The following is a 16,726-nucleotide window of genomic DNA, read 5'->3' as shown; positions in this document are numbered from 1 at the left end:
TTGTACAACAGATTCATTTCAACTAATTATCAGTTTTTTTCTGTTTTGTGAAAGAGTTATGTACCATTAACAGTAAAAGGAGAGATTTAAACATGAAGGAAGGCAATGCTTATAGTAGCAATGCTTATTTTCCTGTCATCTTTTTTATTTTATTAATTTTTAAGAAAAAGTACTCAGGACACACCGTGGTGTTTGCGTAATCAGACATTCAAAAGTAAAAACATAAATAAACAACTCAACTTAATACATTCATAAGGTGACCAACCGTCCTCCTTTTGGGAGGACAGTCCTCCTTTTGTGAGTTCTGTCCTCCCTTGAAAAGTGTCTTCCTAAATGTCCTCTTTTTCTATATTTGAAGATTAATCTGCAGGGCTTTTTTTTCCTCATAGAACGCTCAGAAGGCGTTCCGGGACCTTTTTTTGATGGTTTTTTTCAACTTTTGCATGACCTGTGCTACTCCCCCTATTGGCTTTCGAAAGCCAATAGGAATTGCTGCTGAGCGAGCCAAAACACCCGGGTGGCAAACTTTGCATGTGCAAGTTGCAGGAACTTTGCACCCCTCACTGCTATCCAACTACACCATCTCCTACTTAGTTCCGAAGATAGCTGGAAGAGACTGGAGCAGTAAGTTTCTCTTGATCTTCCCTGTTCGGTTCTACACGGGGATGCACAGGGTAGGCGGTGGTGCTGGGGGGCAGCTGGGCGGGGTGGCTGCAGGGCCAGAGCCGGCACGGCTGGTGCTTTGCAAGCCGCTTGCGCAGTCCAGCCGTGTAGATTTTTGGACAAGTGAGAAATCGAGATTGAATGTTGATACTCTAGCTGCAGCACTTTCCGTAAAATTCAATATGAAGGATATTTCTTGTTCAGATATTTCCAATATATTGTTAGAAGATGATACATTGACAAAAAATATTCATTCAATGGAAAAGTACTCATTTAAATAATTAATAGGCATGTAAGCATAATTACAATGTAAAATGTTATTGTTACAAATGTTTTTATTATGCATTGATCATATTATAGTGTATTCTGTATTATTGTTGCAATAAATACAATGTTTCTTTTATTTATGATATTTTTTTCTTCAATTTATTCGTGTCCTCCTTTTCGTTGTATAAAAGTTGGTCACCTTAACATTCACTGTCTCCTCTCTATTTCCCTCAAGTAACATAATACATTTAGAATATTCCATTTCTAAATTAAATTTCTATTATTACTAAACCTGTTTTAAAACTTTATCAGTTTACAATTACCAAGATCAAATTTAACTTTAAATCAACAAGTTATCAATTCAGGTATCCCTTCCAGATATATTCTAATTCTTAATTTCTCTCATCCCTGCTTTTATCACCAATCTCATTTATTTCTTCTTCCATTACACAATAGCTATCTTAATTAAAAAAAAATAATATTAAACCTTAATTCACTTCAATTCATTACACAAACTTCAAATTTCATCCAATTGATTGTCATACCTTATCACATCTATGTTATTGTACAAAAAATCATCTAACTAAATTAAAACATTCCATTAACTATTAAAACCATCCCAATCTAAAAACATTCCATTAACTATTAAAACCATCCCAATCTAAAAAATCAACATTTTTTTCAATTCCAATACCTAGTTTTCGTCAAAATATATCTATTGTTCCAAAAAGTATTCTTAATCTATTTAAAATATCCATTCTAAAAATCACTCTCATGTATATATGTTTATATTTTTTCTTAATTCTAACTCTAAAATCATAATCCTTAAAACAAACCATAAATCCAACATTGCCTTTTAATCCATTACACAATTTTAAATTTCTCTTTTCAGTCTAATTCTAGCTTTTTTCCTGTGTAAAAAAGGTTTCCATAGGGACACTTCCCTTTCAGCCAGTGGATCTATCTTTATTGCTTGCAGTAGCCTTTGAAATAATAGAAATCCCATCTTCTGCATTAGACATCTATTTCTCTTCTCCTTGAAGTGTCGTTGCTTTGTAGTTTGAAACCTCAGTCTTTGCTTCTTCTGTTCCTCAAAGTTGCAGATGGAAGGTTTGTAAGATAGAATAAGTTCCTCTTTTATCTCTGTTGATTCATCTTCTAATATATTTTGATTTATACCATAGTCAGATGTAGCCTGGACGTCCATTTGAACATTTGAAGTGAAATCTCTGGATCTTAGTTTTGTAGTAAACTTTTTCATTGTAGCACATATTTCTGCAGTAACCTCATAGATCTTTTCCAATATAAGTGTACAGTTTAAATGTGTCCTGTCATCTTTTTGAGAGTTTTTTTTCCTGGATAGTTAAAAAAGAAAAAAGGAAGGAAGTTCTCTCATTTGCTTCCTCTGTGAGCCTCTAGATAAAATGTATTTTGTGGATAGATGTCCTGCCCTTTTTTTTCTTTCAGGACAATCTCATTGCTGTTTGGAAAAATTAATGCTGATTTGAAATTATTCAAAATATTCTTAGCCAGAAATTTAAGTATGCAGTAAGCTAGACGAACAGTTTGAACCAGTCAGATGGAGGAACAAAACAGCCAAATACTGAAGTCCATAGAGATCCCTCCCTGTCTCAAGGGCAAAACCAAAAACTATAACACTGCTGTGACCTTAAATGTCTTGAATAGAGATCTGAATAGCTAGTTTGCTTATTTAAAGTAGAACTGTTGCTTGGGACTGAGGCTCTTTTTTACATTTAAGTTTTAAGTTATAACTTTAAAGGGACAAAAAGAAAGAATGGGAGTGATTTACTTAAATGTCACTGTTGTGAAGGAAACTTGTCAGCTCACTTTCTTGCCAAGAACAGGGTAGCTGTATAAAGATAAAGAAACTATTTTCAATAGAATGGCTTAAATTCAGAAGTGTCTTCAAGTTCCTGCTTATAATGTTCTAAATTGGTTTGTTGTGGGTTGTTGTTGTTTTTTAATGAGAAGGAAAGGCTCCTATCTTCTAAGGACTATACAGGGATCCCCACCTCAGGGACAAAACCAAAACAGAGAACATACCATCTACAGCATAAACTTTATTTTTTTAGAATGAGAATCTTGCAATCACACTGTTTATTTATAGTATGGCTTCTGCTTGCCTAAAAATGTTGCAGACTTTTTTTCAATATGTACAGTAGTTTTCTAACTTTGATGGGAAAGGAAAGTAATAGAGATGTATTTAAACTTTGTAATTGTGAAGAAAACCTCTCGGTTTCCTTGAAAAGAAGAAAAAAGAAGCTGCATAAATTAGCACAGTCATAGCAAAACCATTATTTTTTTTTTCTTTTACATTTTTTTCTTTTCTTGCAGCATCTCATTAAAGTATTTTTCTCAACCCCCTTTGAAAAAAGGTTAAAATTGTGTGTGGAACTGTTTGTGCATTTTATATAAGGCCACTCAGCTGAGTTTTGCCTAAGACTTTGTGTCTTCTAACCCAGTGCCTTAACCACTACAACAAAGGGGTTCTCGTGATAAATATAGTCGATATCCTCAACTTATGACCACAATTGAGCCCAAAGTTTCTGTTGTTAACTGAGGCATTTGTTAAGTGAATGTTGCCCCATTTTACAATCTTTCTTGCCACAGTTTTTAGGTGAATCACTGCAGTTGATAAGTTAGTAACACAGTTGTTAAATAAATCTGGCTTCCCCATTGACTTTGCTTGTCAGAAGGTCACAAACGGAGATCCTGTGACCTTGGGACACAGTAGTGATCATAAATATGAAGCAGTTGCCAAGCATCTGAATTTTGATCATATGATCATAGGGATGCTACAAAGGTCGTAAGTGTGAAAAATGGTCATAAGTCACTTTTTTCACTGCCATTGTAACTTTGAACAATCACTAAAAGAACTGCTGTGAGTCGAGGACTACCTGTATTGTGAGCCAAATTGTCTTATATTATGGATAACACAGACAATTTTTTACAAATATGCATTATTTTATTGATATTTTGTAATATCTACAGTCTTAAATCCTTTATAATTCTGCTTTGTAAATTTAATGCATCCCTAAGTACGGTTGTCGACAAAGAGACTGCAAACTCTGGTGAAGTGTATTTGTAGAAGTTTAATGATAAACATATAACATCTCTCTTAATGTTTTTCTACCTTCTTCACTTTTACTGCCCTCTTGAACTTCTCAATCAACCTCCAGGAGGCACTGCGATCCTAGTGGTTAAGGAATTCCATATTCCAACTTCACCATAGAGTTTTTGGGTGATTTTGAGCCAAACTCTGAATCCACTCTCTCTGTCCTACCTTACAGGATTTTATTTGGAGATAAAATGAGGATAAAATTCCCTGAATGCTACTTCAACTCCTACAGTACAGTAAGACTATTAATAACATATGTAGAAATAAATGACATTTGAATATTTAGTTACTCATCATGGAATTTTTATAACTGGAGAAGAAGCATATCAACACAATCCACTAGTCTGGCATAATTCTTCTTCCAAGATGAAGAAATAATAACTGATATTTGACCTTGTTTACAAGGCTAACTTCAATGATAATCCAATCTATTTTGCTGCTTGAGGCAGAGCATAATACCCTACGTCAATCAAATTATTTTAGCATCTGTGCTTCAGAAGAGCCTTTCCCTGTTTCTGGCAGCAGCATATAATGGTAAACATAATTATTTGGTGCCACTTCATAACATCTATAATATGGAGCATGAAACAACTGTATTATGGTAAGATCAGTTCTAAACTCTTTGTGGACAAGACTAGGGAGAAGCAGGCTTATTTCTGCATTAATCTCATTAGAGGATTGTTTTACTTGCTTTTTTTAATGTATTGCTTTTTAAATGATTTATGTAGATTATCAATGATTACTGCATTGAATTTTTTCTCTGCTCATTTTCTGCTTTCTGGTGTACTATGCAATTGTGAGCTTCTAGACAATAGACAGACTTACAATACTTTAAAATAAATATATCCCATTTTTGTCTCATTCTGTGGCAGGTAGGACACAAACCTCTGTGAGCATATGTAGCGCATTAGCTTTCTTATACTTTAGAGTTATTTATTTAATCAACATGATGGAACTGGCCAATTCTGAGTGGCTTGTAATAAGAACAACTCTTTAAAGAAAAACCAATAAAATGGCCAAATCAATGAAAACCAAAAAGAACAAGACATGATTATGAAAATTATTCCACAAAACATGGCTTTGGGAAAGATGCAGATTTTGAGGCTTGTTTAAAGTATGGCCAGGCCAAGGCAATTCAGATCTCTGGGGAATAATATTGTAGGTACCATAACAGAGAAAGCCTGATTCCTGGGAGCCTTTAGATCAGGGTCCCCAACCCCAGGCTGTGGCCCACTACTGGGCTGTAAGCAGTGGTGGGATTCAAATATGTGAACAAGCTGGTTCTCCATGTGGTTGCTGCTTCCGGAAGTCCATTCTGGCCCTGGGCAACAAAAAATTAGCTACCGGTTCTGCTGAACTGGTGCAAACTGGCTGAATCCCACCACTGGCTATAAGCCATTCGGAACTGTGCTGTGGAAGTAGTGGGCAAGTGCACATGTATATCCCCACTTGCACGAGCAGCGGGCAAGCACATTTGTGCATGCTCCATTTGCATGAGTGGCAAGTGTATGTGCTTGCCATTTATATGGAACCATCCCTTCTCCCCCGCCCCGCCTGTCCACAAAGCCAGAAAGTTTGGGGAATTCTGCTTTGAATGACATTGACTCAGAATATATACCCAATGGGCTGAAGTAAGCAGAAACAATGAGAGAAAGGTGGTTCCACAGATAGTCAAGCCCTATGCTATGAAGGATCACCACCCTACCTTGAATTCCATCCAGAAACTCACCAGTAACCATTTTAGCTTGCACAGAAAACATGTTCCATGAGTATTTTGAGGCATGCCCACAACTGCTGATGCAGCTCCATTCTGGACATGTTACCATTTCCTTCATGCAGCGTGTTGTGTGATCAAACTGCTATGGGAATTGATGTGTTTTGTGTTTGAAATTTGTTGTGAAAGAAGTTGCAGTAGAAAACCCATACCCTCTGTTCAGCATATTATGCTCCGGTGATTCATTGTTCCCTGATCATTTTCTTTGTTCAGTTGACTTGATTGAATTCTTTATAGCTGCTGATAAAGAAATAGCTGGAGGTTAAAAATGCCACTAACTGTAGTGATTACATTGGTTTTTGCAGAGCTGTAAGCAGGAAGAATAATGTCAGTACATGTTTATTTCTGTGGCTGCACTAGTAAATCTATCGTACATTGCAAATAATAATAATAATAAAGTTGGATACAAGGCAGAAAATAAAGCAACATTGATTTTGATAATGTTATTTATTATCTTCATTCTTGTGTAATACAAAAAAGCATTGAAAATGAGAGAAATGCAAAACCTGTGGAAACTCTAAGGGAAAGAATAGAGTAAGATATATGGTAATTAAAGCACTGGCAGTGAGATAAATGCAGGTAATGTCTGTTTTGTATTGACCAGGTCTCTTTTGCTAAATAAATGTTATATATTATTAATGTCATTTAGAGTGGCAGATAAAAACACAGACTATATTTCTTATATGTAATGAAGTTATACGGCTAAATTACATATCCCTAAAATTTCTTCTTTATATATGCGTTTCATTTTAAACAAAAATCAATTTACAGTCAGCTGGAGTGTCTGTTCTATATTGTTGTATTAGATTCAGATTGTGTGAAGATGAATAGGAAAGTGCAGCAAGCATGACATCTCTGGCCAACATCGTTCCTTCCCCACAGTCTGAGTGGGTCTCCTTCAGTGACGGACTTCACCGTTCTGTTACTTCCCAAGGTAAATCTCTCCTCTTTGATGACATAGGTTCTTGCTATTTATTGAAACGAATAAGCATTTCAATTCAGGTATAGTCAAAAACAAAAATCTCTTGTGGCTTTCAATGAGTACAAGTTCTACATATGTACAATTCTCCGTCCCCATCCCCCCCACTTGTGGGATTCTATCACTTACCAGAAGAAGACTCCTTAAAAAGACTTAAGGAAAACATTGTGTATGTCCCTTGCGATTATCCTGATCTCCTGATCAGATCCCAGATGGTCCACTATAAAATGTAGTAACAGTTATGGAAGCAAGTATAAGGGATAGCTAGGAGTGTCCACGGTAATTTTAAAATTTAAAATTATAAAAAAACTGGAAGTTTCCAGCATTCTTGAACAAAAAATTGTTGGATTTTGGAATGAGAATTGTTAAATCTTGGGGGAAAATTGAAACTGGTAAGGTTTCAGGTGATTAAAAAAAGATTTTTGAGAAAAGAAGCCTAGTGTCAAAAATGTTGTCTAATGCTGAAATATAATATTATAGTGAACCCCATCAGATATTAAGCTCATTGGGTAAATTTGGATCATTCACTCAGTATATCACAGAAGATGGCAATGAAGATAAAATGAGGCCATGATGTCCAGTTTCCTTGGCTTCTGGAAGGAAACAGGATAAATATAGTCCTAAGGATCTGATTTCAGTTAAGTAACTAGGACAGAGTAGATCATGGTTTAAAAGGAGAAAGAGAATGCAGTAGTATGCTTTGACACAATTATGTTTAAAGAAATGAGAATTGTATTAGTGTAAATTGAAATATTGGTCAAATGAAACCATTTATGGGATTTCTTCCACATCTACAGTTCTATGGTAACCTGGGCAGAACTTTTTGTTACAAAAACTCAAGGCTAAGGAGTTTCTGTAACAAAAAGGAAAAAAGTAGCAGTCCTTTGCTAATTTTCCATTTCCTCCTGTAGTATCTTCACTTTACACCCCATATGTTGCCATTTTAATATGTATTTGCCCATTTCTTCTACATAATAACTGAGTTCTATTTGACAATGCTCTGTTGAATAAGCTTTGTTGGCTGGATTTAGTTATAATATAAAGTCATAGACCAGGGCTTAGATTTCACAAAAATTGAGTTTGTATGTCTTACTTATCAGTCCAAACAAACATAGGGGAGTCTGAAGGTAGAAGAAGAGAGTATGAAGATACTCAGTTTGACTACTGTGTTTTCCTGTTCAGCAAACACAGAGCTTTAAAGTCTTCTTTACTGTTCACATACCATATGTTAATGGATGATAAAGTTGTGTGTCCTTCTTAAACAATTAGTGTGATGTCATATTACTCATTTTTATAGTAGGGTTCTCATTACAGGTTATACTAGGAAGCCAGTTGAGAGATTTCTTTCCTCCTCTGATACTTCCTCTGAAGGCAACCAAAATCTAGATGGAGAACTGCCAAGTCTTTCACATGCTGAATTGGGAGAAAGAATAAACAAAACAGCTGTAGGCCTTGATCTGTCTTCATCCTTCAGCACTTGGGTCCAGTTTGAAGATGCACCCTGGACCAACAGTTCACCAGAGCATCCACGTACAGGTTGGAATGTCACTTGTTTATTGTGTATTATAGAAGAAATTAACAATAAGCCATATTACCTTTTACCAACCTGATACTCTCTGATGTCCTAGATTAGAATTCCCATCATCACTCAATTAGTATTCACAACCTAGTGGATATTAATTGGATTAATGAGGAAACTGGGATGGTAATATATAATAATAATAATAGTAAAGTTGGAAGGGACCTTGGAAGTCATCTAGTCCAACCCCCTGCTCAGGCAGGAAACTCTATACCATTTCAGACAAATGGCTGTCCAGTCTCTTCTTAAAAACCTCCAGTGTTGGAGCATTCACCACTTCTGGAGGCAGGTTGTTCCACTGGCTAATTGTTCTAGCTGTCAGAAAGTTTCTCCTTAGTTCTAGGATGCTTCTCTCCTTGCTTAGTTTCCACCCATTGCTTCTTGTCCTGCCTTCAGGCGCCTTGGAAAATAGCTTGACACCCTCTTCTTTGTGGCAGCCCCTGAGATATTAGAACACTGCTATCATGTCCCCCCTCGTCCTTCTCTTCATTAAACTAGACATACCCAATTCCAGCAGCTGTTCCTTATATGCTTTAGCCTCCAGTCCCCTAATCATCTTTGTTGCTCTTCTCTGTACTCTTTCTAGAGTCTCAACATCAATCGTGGTGACCAAAACGGGATGCAGTATTCCAAGTGTGGCCTTACCAAGGCATTGTAAAGTGGTATTAACACTTCACGTGATCTTGTTTCTATCCCTCTGTTAATGTAGCCTAGCACTATGTTGGCCTTTTTGGCAGCTGCAGCACACTGCTGGCTCATATTTAGGTGATTGTCCACTACGACGCCGAGGTCCCTCTCACCCTTACTACTAGTGAGCAAGGTACCCCCTATACTATATCTGTGCATTTGGTTTTTCTTGCCTAAATATAGAACCTTGCTTTTTTCACCATTGAATTTCATTTTGTTAGATAGTGCCCAAGTCTGTCCAGATCCTCCTGTATCTTAAGCCTGTCTTCTGGAGTGTTGGCTATTCCTGCCAGCTTGGTGTCGTCTGCAAATTTGATGAGTTCCCCATCTATCCCTTTGTCCAAATCGTTGATAAATATGTTGAAGAGCACTGGGCCCAGGACACCTGGGGCACCCCACTAAACACTTTCCTCCATGGAGATGCGGTTCCATTGAGGACCACACGCTGAGTATGGCCGGTCAGCCAGCTATGGATCCATCTGGTGGAGGTGGTGTCTACCCCACATTTTTCTATCTTGTTGAGTAGTACGTTGTGATTGTCAAATGCCTTACTGAAGTCCAAGTAAATTATGTCCACAGCATTCCTCTGATCCACTAATTTTGTCACTTGGTCAAAGAATGCAATAAGATTTGTCTGGCATGATCTATTTTTGACAAACCCATGTTGGCTTTTAGTAATGACTTTGTTTGCCTCTAAGTGCTTGCTGATTCGTTGTTTGATTATCTTTTCCAGGATCTTCCCAGATATTGATGTCAGGTTGATAGGTCTGTAATTTCCTGGGTCCATTTTTTTCCCCTTTTTTGTAGATGGGAACTACATCAGCTCTTTTCCAGTCCTCTGGTAGTTCCCCTGTGCTCCAGGATCTTTGAAAAATATAGTTCAGTGGTTCAGAGATCACATCTGCCAGTTCCTTGAGAACCTTGGGGTATAATCCATCTGATCCTGGCGATTTGAACTCGTCTAGGCTGGATAGGTACTCATACCATTTTCTTGCCTATCTTAACTTGTGTTTCTATTCTGTTTTTTATGGCACTATTTTTGATAGGTTTGTCTGTTTTTTCCCTTTGTGTAAAGACAGATGCAAAAAACGAGTTAAATAGTTCTGCTTTCTCCCTGTTGCTTGTCATCTTCTTGCCACTTTCACCCACTAATGGACCAATCATTTCCTTCACTTTTTTCTTGTTTTTTACATGTTGAAAGAAGCTTTTTTTGTTATTTTTGACTTTGGTCACAAGCCTTAGTTCATTTTGAGCCTTGGCATCCCTCACTTCATCTTTGGAGGCTCGGACTATTTGCTGATATTCTGACTTAGTTATATGCCCCTCTTTCCACTTTTTATATTTCAATTTGTCAGAGAGTTCTTTATGCAGCCATGCTGGTTTCTTTTGAGAGCTGTTATTTTTCCTCTTTGTTGGTATAGTTCAGCTTCTTTCAATTGGAGAGTTTGGAGGTTTCTGTACTGTTTGACCTAGGATGTTTAAGACTCAACTTGTTCTGTGGATGCTTCTTAAGCTTGTTGGTAAAGGAATTAATTTTCTAAGCCTTGATGTAAAGCATTTCTATTTTACAAAAGTGTATGTGTATATTGATATTGCCCAAAGTCAATGTATCATCCACATATTAAACAGGAATATTGTAATATGTTTTCTACACAGATTGTTGGTTATTGCCTTATTTGCTAAGCTTTTTAGGGGAACAATGGATAGTAGTTTTTCTAGACCAGACATGTCAAACTCGCGACGTCACATGACATCGTGCAACATATCAGAGCTTTTTCACCATTGCCAGCAACGGGGTGGGCACGGTTTCCCGATGACGCGTCCGGCCCATGGGCCAGTAATTTGATACCCTGGTTCTAGACTCTATGTATGAAGGGGACCTAATCTGAATTTTGATTCAGTATTTCAAACAATTAGATGAAGAGATGTTTTTCATTTAAGCAAATCAGTAAAACTGTAACATCGAAGGATTGGGTTTCATACAGACTCTTGTTTCTGGAATATAAATAAATAAAACAAAATAATTGTTGATCTAGGACCGTGGTGACGAACCTATGGCATGCGTGCCACAGGTGGCACGCAGAGCCCTCTCTGTGGGCACCCACACCAAACCCCCAGTCCTAGGCCTCCAGCTGGGTTTTATAAAACCTTTTCGCTTTAGGCCTCCGCCAACATGTGCCAAAAAAAAAAAAAGTTCAATCAATCAATCAATTTCAACTCGCAGGGAAAAAAAGATCTTGCAAAGTTGGAATTGATTGATTGAACTTTTTAGTCTCACCCAGTCTGCCGTTACCACCGCAGCCACGCCCACCCAATGGGCCATGCCCACCCAGCACCCAATGATACATAAGTGGGTTTTGGGTTGCAATTTGGGCACTCGGTCTCTAAAAGGTTTGCTATCACTGATCTAGGATGTGGTGAAAAATAGGGGAACTAATTAATATTTCGTCCCAGTGATCAGAGTATTTTTCTTTCATTTTATTTTTTTAAAAAAATAAATATTTTTGAAAAGCTTTGCTAGATGAAAGAGTTTCACAGACTTGAAATATGAAGACAATTATTTCTTTTTTGTTGCTGCTTTAGAAACAAACATAGAGTCCAATTTAGAAACAAACAACTTTAGCCCTTTTTCACCAGCCTTCAGCATCAGGGCCAGAAGGAAATTTTCATTGCTATCTGATTGTTTTTTAATATGGAGATGCCTTTTTTCTTGCACATATGTGCTGCATTACCAGTAACAGAGGTATATTACTGATTAGATTACAGTTTTTAAATATGTAATGTTGAGATTAAAATACTTATTAACTTTAACTTTTTTAAAAAATAAAGATTCCTATGTTTTCATCTAATTTTGCAAATAATGGAATATGAAATATGAACTAGTATGGTATCAGTGGGATGATAGGGAAACAACTAAATCACAACTTAAGAAGTGACTTTGATCATCACCTCTAAACTCTTTGTCTCCTGTGGAAAAATTTGAAGCCAGTTGGCTATCCATTAGTTTTACTGATCTACACCCTGGAATTTATTGAGGCATGAAAATAGAGTTAGAAAACATCTGTTTTGATTGCAATGTGTAGCTTACACTCTCCTCAAGTATTTTGTCTGATAAATAACAGCCCTGGTAAATAATAACCTGATAAAATAATTCAGGTGACAAGGAAGTTATCTCACATCCTTGGAAAGACTTATTCACAATAGGATAAATCTCACATGATACTTATTATCTAGCCTGGTGCTAAAAATATTAAGTCAGAGTTATAGCAACAGAAAGAAAGCAATAACTAGAAATGAAGAGATATTAAAGGTACTGTTTGGTGTCAGGGTAAAAGCTTATTGCAGTTGAGTTGCTGAAAGTGTTGTCAGCAGTCCAGTCTGCTTTAGTGTAACTTGCTTTCAAATATAGAATAGCACTGCAAGGACACAATATGGCCAAAAATATTTGGGATGAATTTCTCAGAAAAAAATTAAACCAGGTAGAATTTTATTTTGGGGTGTATGGAATGATAGTTAGGATTTTAATAGTTGTACTGGTAATTGTTTTTTGAATATGGGATTTGATAGCTATAACCATATTCAGATACTCTTGGAGTATGTACAGATGAATGTTTGCAGATATGAGACAAGGATAATAAAAGTGGGGGCAGATGTTCTTAGCCTTTTTCCATGCATATATCATTCCTGTGTGAACATATAGACTGTGCATATGAAAGTTTTATATATGTACTGCCTGACATTCTGTTTTAAAAAAAAAGTTTAGAAATGTTGTATGCATGTAACCGAATAACCTATATTAAAGGTTACTTTGAATGTGATCTACAGCAAACCTCAGACTTCCAGGTTTCTTTCCCCTACTCCTTCCAGCAGAGTTAATTCTCCAGAAGAGTTAAAAATTACTATCTTCAGATTTAGTAATTTTATGTGGGATGAGGATGAGAATGCAACTAACAAATCAGAATATATGAAACAGTATTTAAGGGAAAGCAATCTTAAATTCAATAATAATTCTGTCATCATAATAAGGTGGAAGCCACTTAAATCCCAAATCATCAGGATAAATCTGGCATTACATCATCTGTCTCAGGAAGTTAAGAATTGTTCTATATAAGTTCCATTTTTCTCTGTTAATATTAATCTTCTTAATTTATAGAAGCATTCAATCTGCCTAACACCAAAGATTATCACCTAGAAGAAATCTGAAATGTGTTAATAGAATTGGTTTTGTTCTGCTTTGTTCTCTGTTCTGTCTTTCCTGTCTGATGTCATACAGACTGTTACCTTCTTTATGACCAACTTCAGCTTTTTTTCTGAGCCAATCTAACTGGCTTTGTCATTTCTGTGCTGTTTGTGTCCTTATATAAATATTGGAACTATACAGCACAGTTAATAGGCATTGCCCTGTTACAAATCAAGTTAAGTTATAGTCAGCCAAAATTTCTGTCGGTAAGGACATAGAACATAGAATAATAGGGTTGGAAGGAACCTTGGAGATCTTTTAATCAAACTCTCTGATCATGGCAGAATATCCTATACCATTCCAGACTTTCTTTGTGCTTGATGGGATGGATGAACGTGACCATAGAATAACAAAATAACAAAACAGAATAATAGAGTTGAAGGAACCCGGAGGTCCTCTAGTCCAACCTCCCCACCCAAATAGGAAACCCTATAACATTGCAGACAAATGGCTGTCCAAATTCTTCTTAAAAACCTCCAGTGATGGAGCACCAACAACTTCTGAAGACAAGCCATTCCACTGGTTAATTATTCTCATTGACAGGAAATTTCTCCTTATTTCTAGGGTGCTTCTCTTGTTGATTAGTTTCCATCCATTTCTTCTTGTGCTGCCCTCAGGTGCTTTGGTCAATAGGTTGACCTCATCTTCTTTGTGGCAGCCATTCAAATAGTGGAAGACTGCTATCATGTCTTCCATAGTCCTTCTTTTCACTAGGCTAGACATATCCAATTCCTGCAGTCTGTTTTAGCCTCCCTAATCATCTTTGTTGCTCTTCTTTGCACTCTTTCTAGAGTCTCAACATTTTTTTTTATACTGTTGCGACCAAAACTGGATGCAATATTCCAAATGTGGTCTTACCTAGACATTAAAAAGCGACACTAACATTTCACTTCTCCTTAAAAAGACTAAGGAAAACCTTGTTGTTGTTGTTGTTAGTTGCGAAGTCGTGTCCGACCCATCACGACCCCATGGACAACGTTCCTGCAAGCCTTCCTTATGCATAAGTAAATTCCTTGCAATTATCCTGATCTGATCAGATCCCAGATGGTCTTATTTTTAGGATAAAGCTACCAAGTATCATGCAGAATGTTCTCAGTTTAGAAAATCTTGTCTATCTAATGAAAAGACAATCTAGATAATGGAAGAATTTGTGTCTTCAGCTGTTATTTGTGGCCATCATTTTCATTTCATCTTTTCAAACAAAATGGCTTGGCTTTCTCTTTATGCTCATGGGCACCTTAAGCCAGAAATGGAGAGCTAATTAGGAGCAGCATAGTCCTTCTGATGTGTGCGATCAGTTTACAACCCCTGAAAACAGAAAATGGCAAAATTTTAAAAATTAAAATAGTACAACAAAGATAGATTTAAAAGAAATAGGTTTCAGAAGGGAAAGAGTAAACAAAGGAATAAATACTGTATAGGTCTATCTGAGATGAGAGATTAAATCTCAAGAAAGACTAGTTTAAAAGAAACTGGTTGAGGAATGTGCAAAATAAAATCAAATGCTAATACCATTCAGTCAAATTATTCATTACACCCAGAGGTCCAAATAGATTAGATTTCTTTCTATTTCCTCAAGATTTCTCTTCATATTTTGCAGGAAATCTTTTCTTCTGGACAGCCATCTAGGTAAAATCCAAAATAGATGATGCCACCAGAAAGTTTAATTCAAAGGGATGGAGGATGGGAAGATGTTTGTACTCAGGGATCACCCAAATGATCCTCCAGATTTACTTTTCCAGAGGTAGAAGGGATTCTGACACATTCTGGCCTAACAGGAATCTCTAGAAGGTTGAATTGCTGCAGGTGTCCACATTTTATTTCCCTGCCTAGTTCTCCCATGATACGAGTGTCTATATGATTCTATGGGCTTAATGGGGAAAGGCTGGCATGCATTTCCTCTCTCCCTTCACCTCTCAGAAATGGCATATTCTACTCATATGCCCACGTCTCAGTTTTCCTGGCATCTTCCATTCCTTCCCTTCCCTATTTCCTTCCAACCACCTTGATCAGGGTTCCAGCACAGCATCTTGCACTGCCTTCTATCCTCAAGCCTTCTACCTTCAAGCTCCAATGCCTTTACTTCCTTTCTCTCCTCCTCTTCCTCCCTCTGCCACTGCTGATAATATCCCATTCCACCAGTCTGTTTTTTCCTAACCCAGTGATGGCGAACCTTTTAGAGACCGAGTGCCCAAACTGCAACCCAAAACCCACTTATGCATCTTTGGATGGGTGTGGCCCATTGGGTGGGTGTAGCCCATTGGGTGGGCGTCGCTGCAGCGGTAACGGCAGACTGGGTGGGACTAAAAAGTTCAATCAATTCTAACCTTTTTTCTTTTTTTTCCTGCGAGAAGTTGAAATTGACTGATTGATTGAACCTTTTTTTTTTTTGCACACGGCGGCAGAGGCCTAAAGCGAAAAGGTTTTATAAAACCCAGCTGAAGGCCTAAGACTGAGGTGACGGCACGCGTGCCCACAGAGAGGGCTCTGAGTGCCACCTCTGGCACCCGTGCCATAGGTTTGCCACCACTGTCCTAACCTTTCCAGCACCCTCTCTGTCCTCCAGCACTTGCCTTAACAGCTGCTAACCCTGACCTTTGCCTACTCTGACTTTTCCCCTTAAAACACTTGTGCCCGGAGCATTGCCTTTTCTTCCTAATCCAGGACAAAGCAGCCCCATTTTGCCTATATCTGGACTAAATGAATGTGTTTGGTCTGGAAACAAGGTCCTTGACAAACCATAGGTTCCATGTTCTGCACATTCCTGTCGTATTCTTGATAATCCCTTTGTATGGAACTCTTTTTATTCCCTTAAGTTTAATAAAATTATTTTTGTTCTTTTAAGCCTCATCTCCAAAAATATTTTGTTGGATGTGTCCCTCCTTGGAATATTCAGAGAGACAACCTCTTACTTCAGAGAGCAGTTGGACAACTACTTCAGAGAACAGTAGCAGCCCAAGTATCACCCCTTCCTACACTGATCTTCAATCAATAAATACGGAGGATTTGACTAGTGGAAGAGCATCTGCTGCAGACTCAACTGGTAAGCGACATATTTATTTATTTTATTTTATATTTTATTTTATTTTATTTTATTAATGTATTTGTAGGTTTTATCATTCCAGACAACTCTAGTCATAATTGGCCAAATTTTGTTGAATAAACTTATATAATTCAGGATATTTGTTTCCAGTGAATCCCCATCATAAGGAAATACTCACACTTCAGGCGGTGTCAAGTAAGCCAGTTTGTCTTATTCCTACATTCTGGATGCTGTTATTCCAGTTATCAAAGTCCAGCAATGAGATGGCAGATGTTGAACATGTGTGTTGAACTGAAGAAGCTTCTTAAATGAGAAGCGAAATGTTTTCATAGAAAAGAACCTGAAATCCAGTTGT

At 37.2% G+C, this 16,726-nt stretch overlaps 1 protein-coding gene across 2 annotated transcripts; it reads left to right on the top strand.

The window, feature by feature from the left end:
• Positions 1 to 4,226: 4,226 nt before the first annotated feature.
• On the top strand, positions 4,227 to 16,427 carry LOC120304244 (stonin-2-like). 2 transcript variants are annotated; one of them, XM_039334612.1, is made up of 4 exons: positions 4,227 to 4,670; positions 6,650 to 6,777; positions 8,137 to 8,358; positions 16,174 to 16,427. In XM_039334612.1, the coding sequence occupies exons 2-4, from the start codon at positions 6,690 to 6,692 to the stop codon at positions 16,425 to 16,427; spliced, it is 564 nt and encodes a 187-aa protein (XP_039190546.1). In that variant the 5' UTR covers positions 4,227 to 4,670; positions 6,650 to 6,689. The 2 variants fall into 2 exon arrangements, with proteins under 2 accessions (XP_039190546.1, XP_039190537.1); XM_039334603.1 differs by lacking the exon at positions 4,227 to 4,670 and having other exon boundaries at positions 6,623 to 6,777.
• The last annotated feature ends 299 nt before the right edge of the window (positions 16,428 to 16,726 follow it).

The sequence above is a fragment of the Crotalus tigris genome, unplaced genomic scaffold (assembly GCF_016545835.1).
Source record: "Crotalus tigris isolate CLP2741 ecotype Arizona unplaced genomic scaffold, ASM1654583v1 scf7180000017545.3456711, whole genome shotgun sequence".
Lineage (NCBI taxonomy): Eukaryota > Metazoa > Chordata > Lepidosauria > Squamata > Viperidae > Crotalus > Crotalus tigris.
Note: the sequence above shows the minus strand (reverse complement) of the source record. Positions and strands in the feature narration are given on the sequence as shown.

What these genes read in the sequence shown, in the direction of transcription:
- LOC120304244 (XM_039334612.1), top strand. Translation starts at nt 6,690, where the DNA reads ATGACATCTCTGGCCAACATCGTTCCTTCCCCACAGTCTGAGTGGGTC. An exon ending in CCGTTCTGTTACTTCCCAAG is followed by an intron (nt 6,778 to 8,136) that starts GTAAATCTCTCC and finishes TTCTCATTACAG; the next exon opens with GTTATACTAGGAAGCCAGTT. An exon ending in ACCAGAGCATCCACGTACAG is followed by an intron (nt 8,359 to 16,173) that starts GTTGGAATGTCA and finishes TGTTCTTTTAAG; the next exon opens with CCTCATCTCCAAAAATATTT.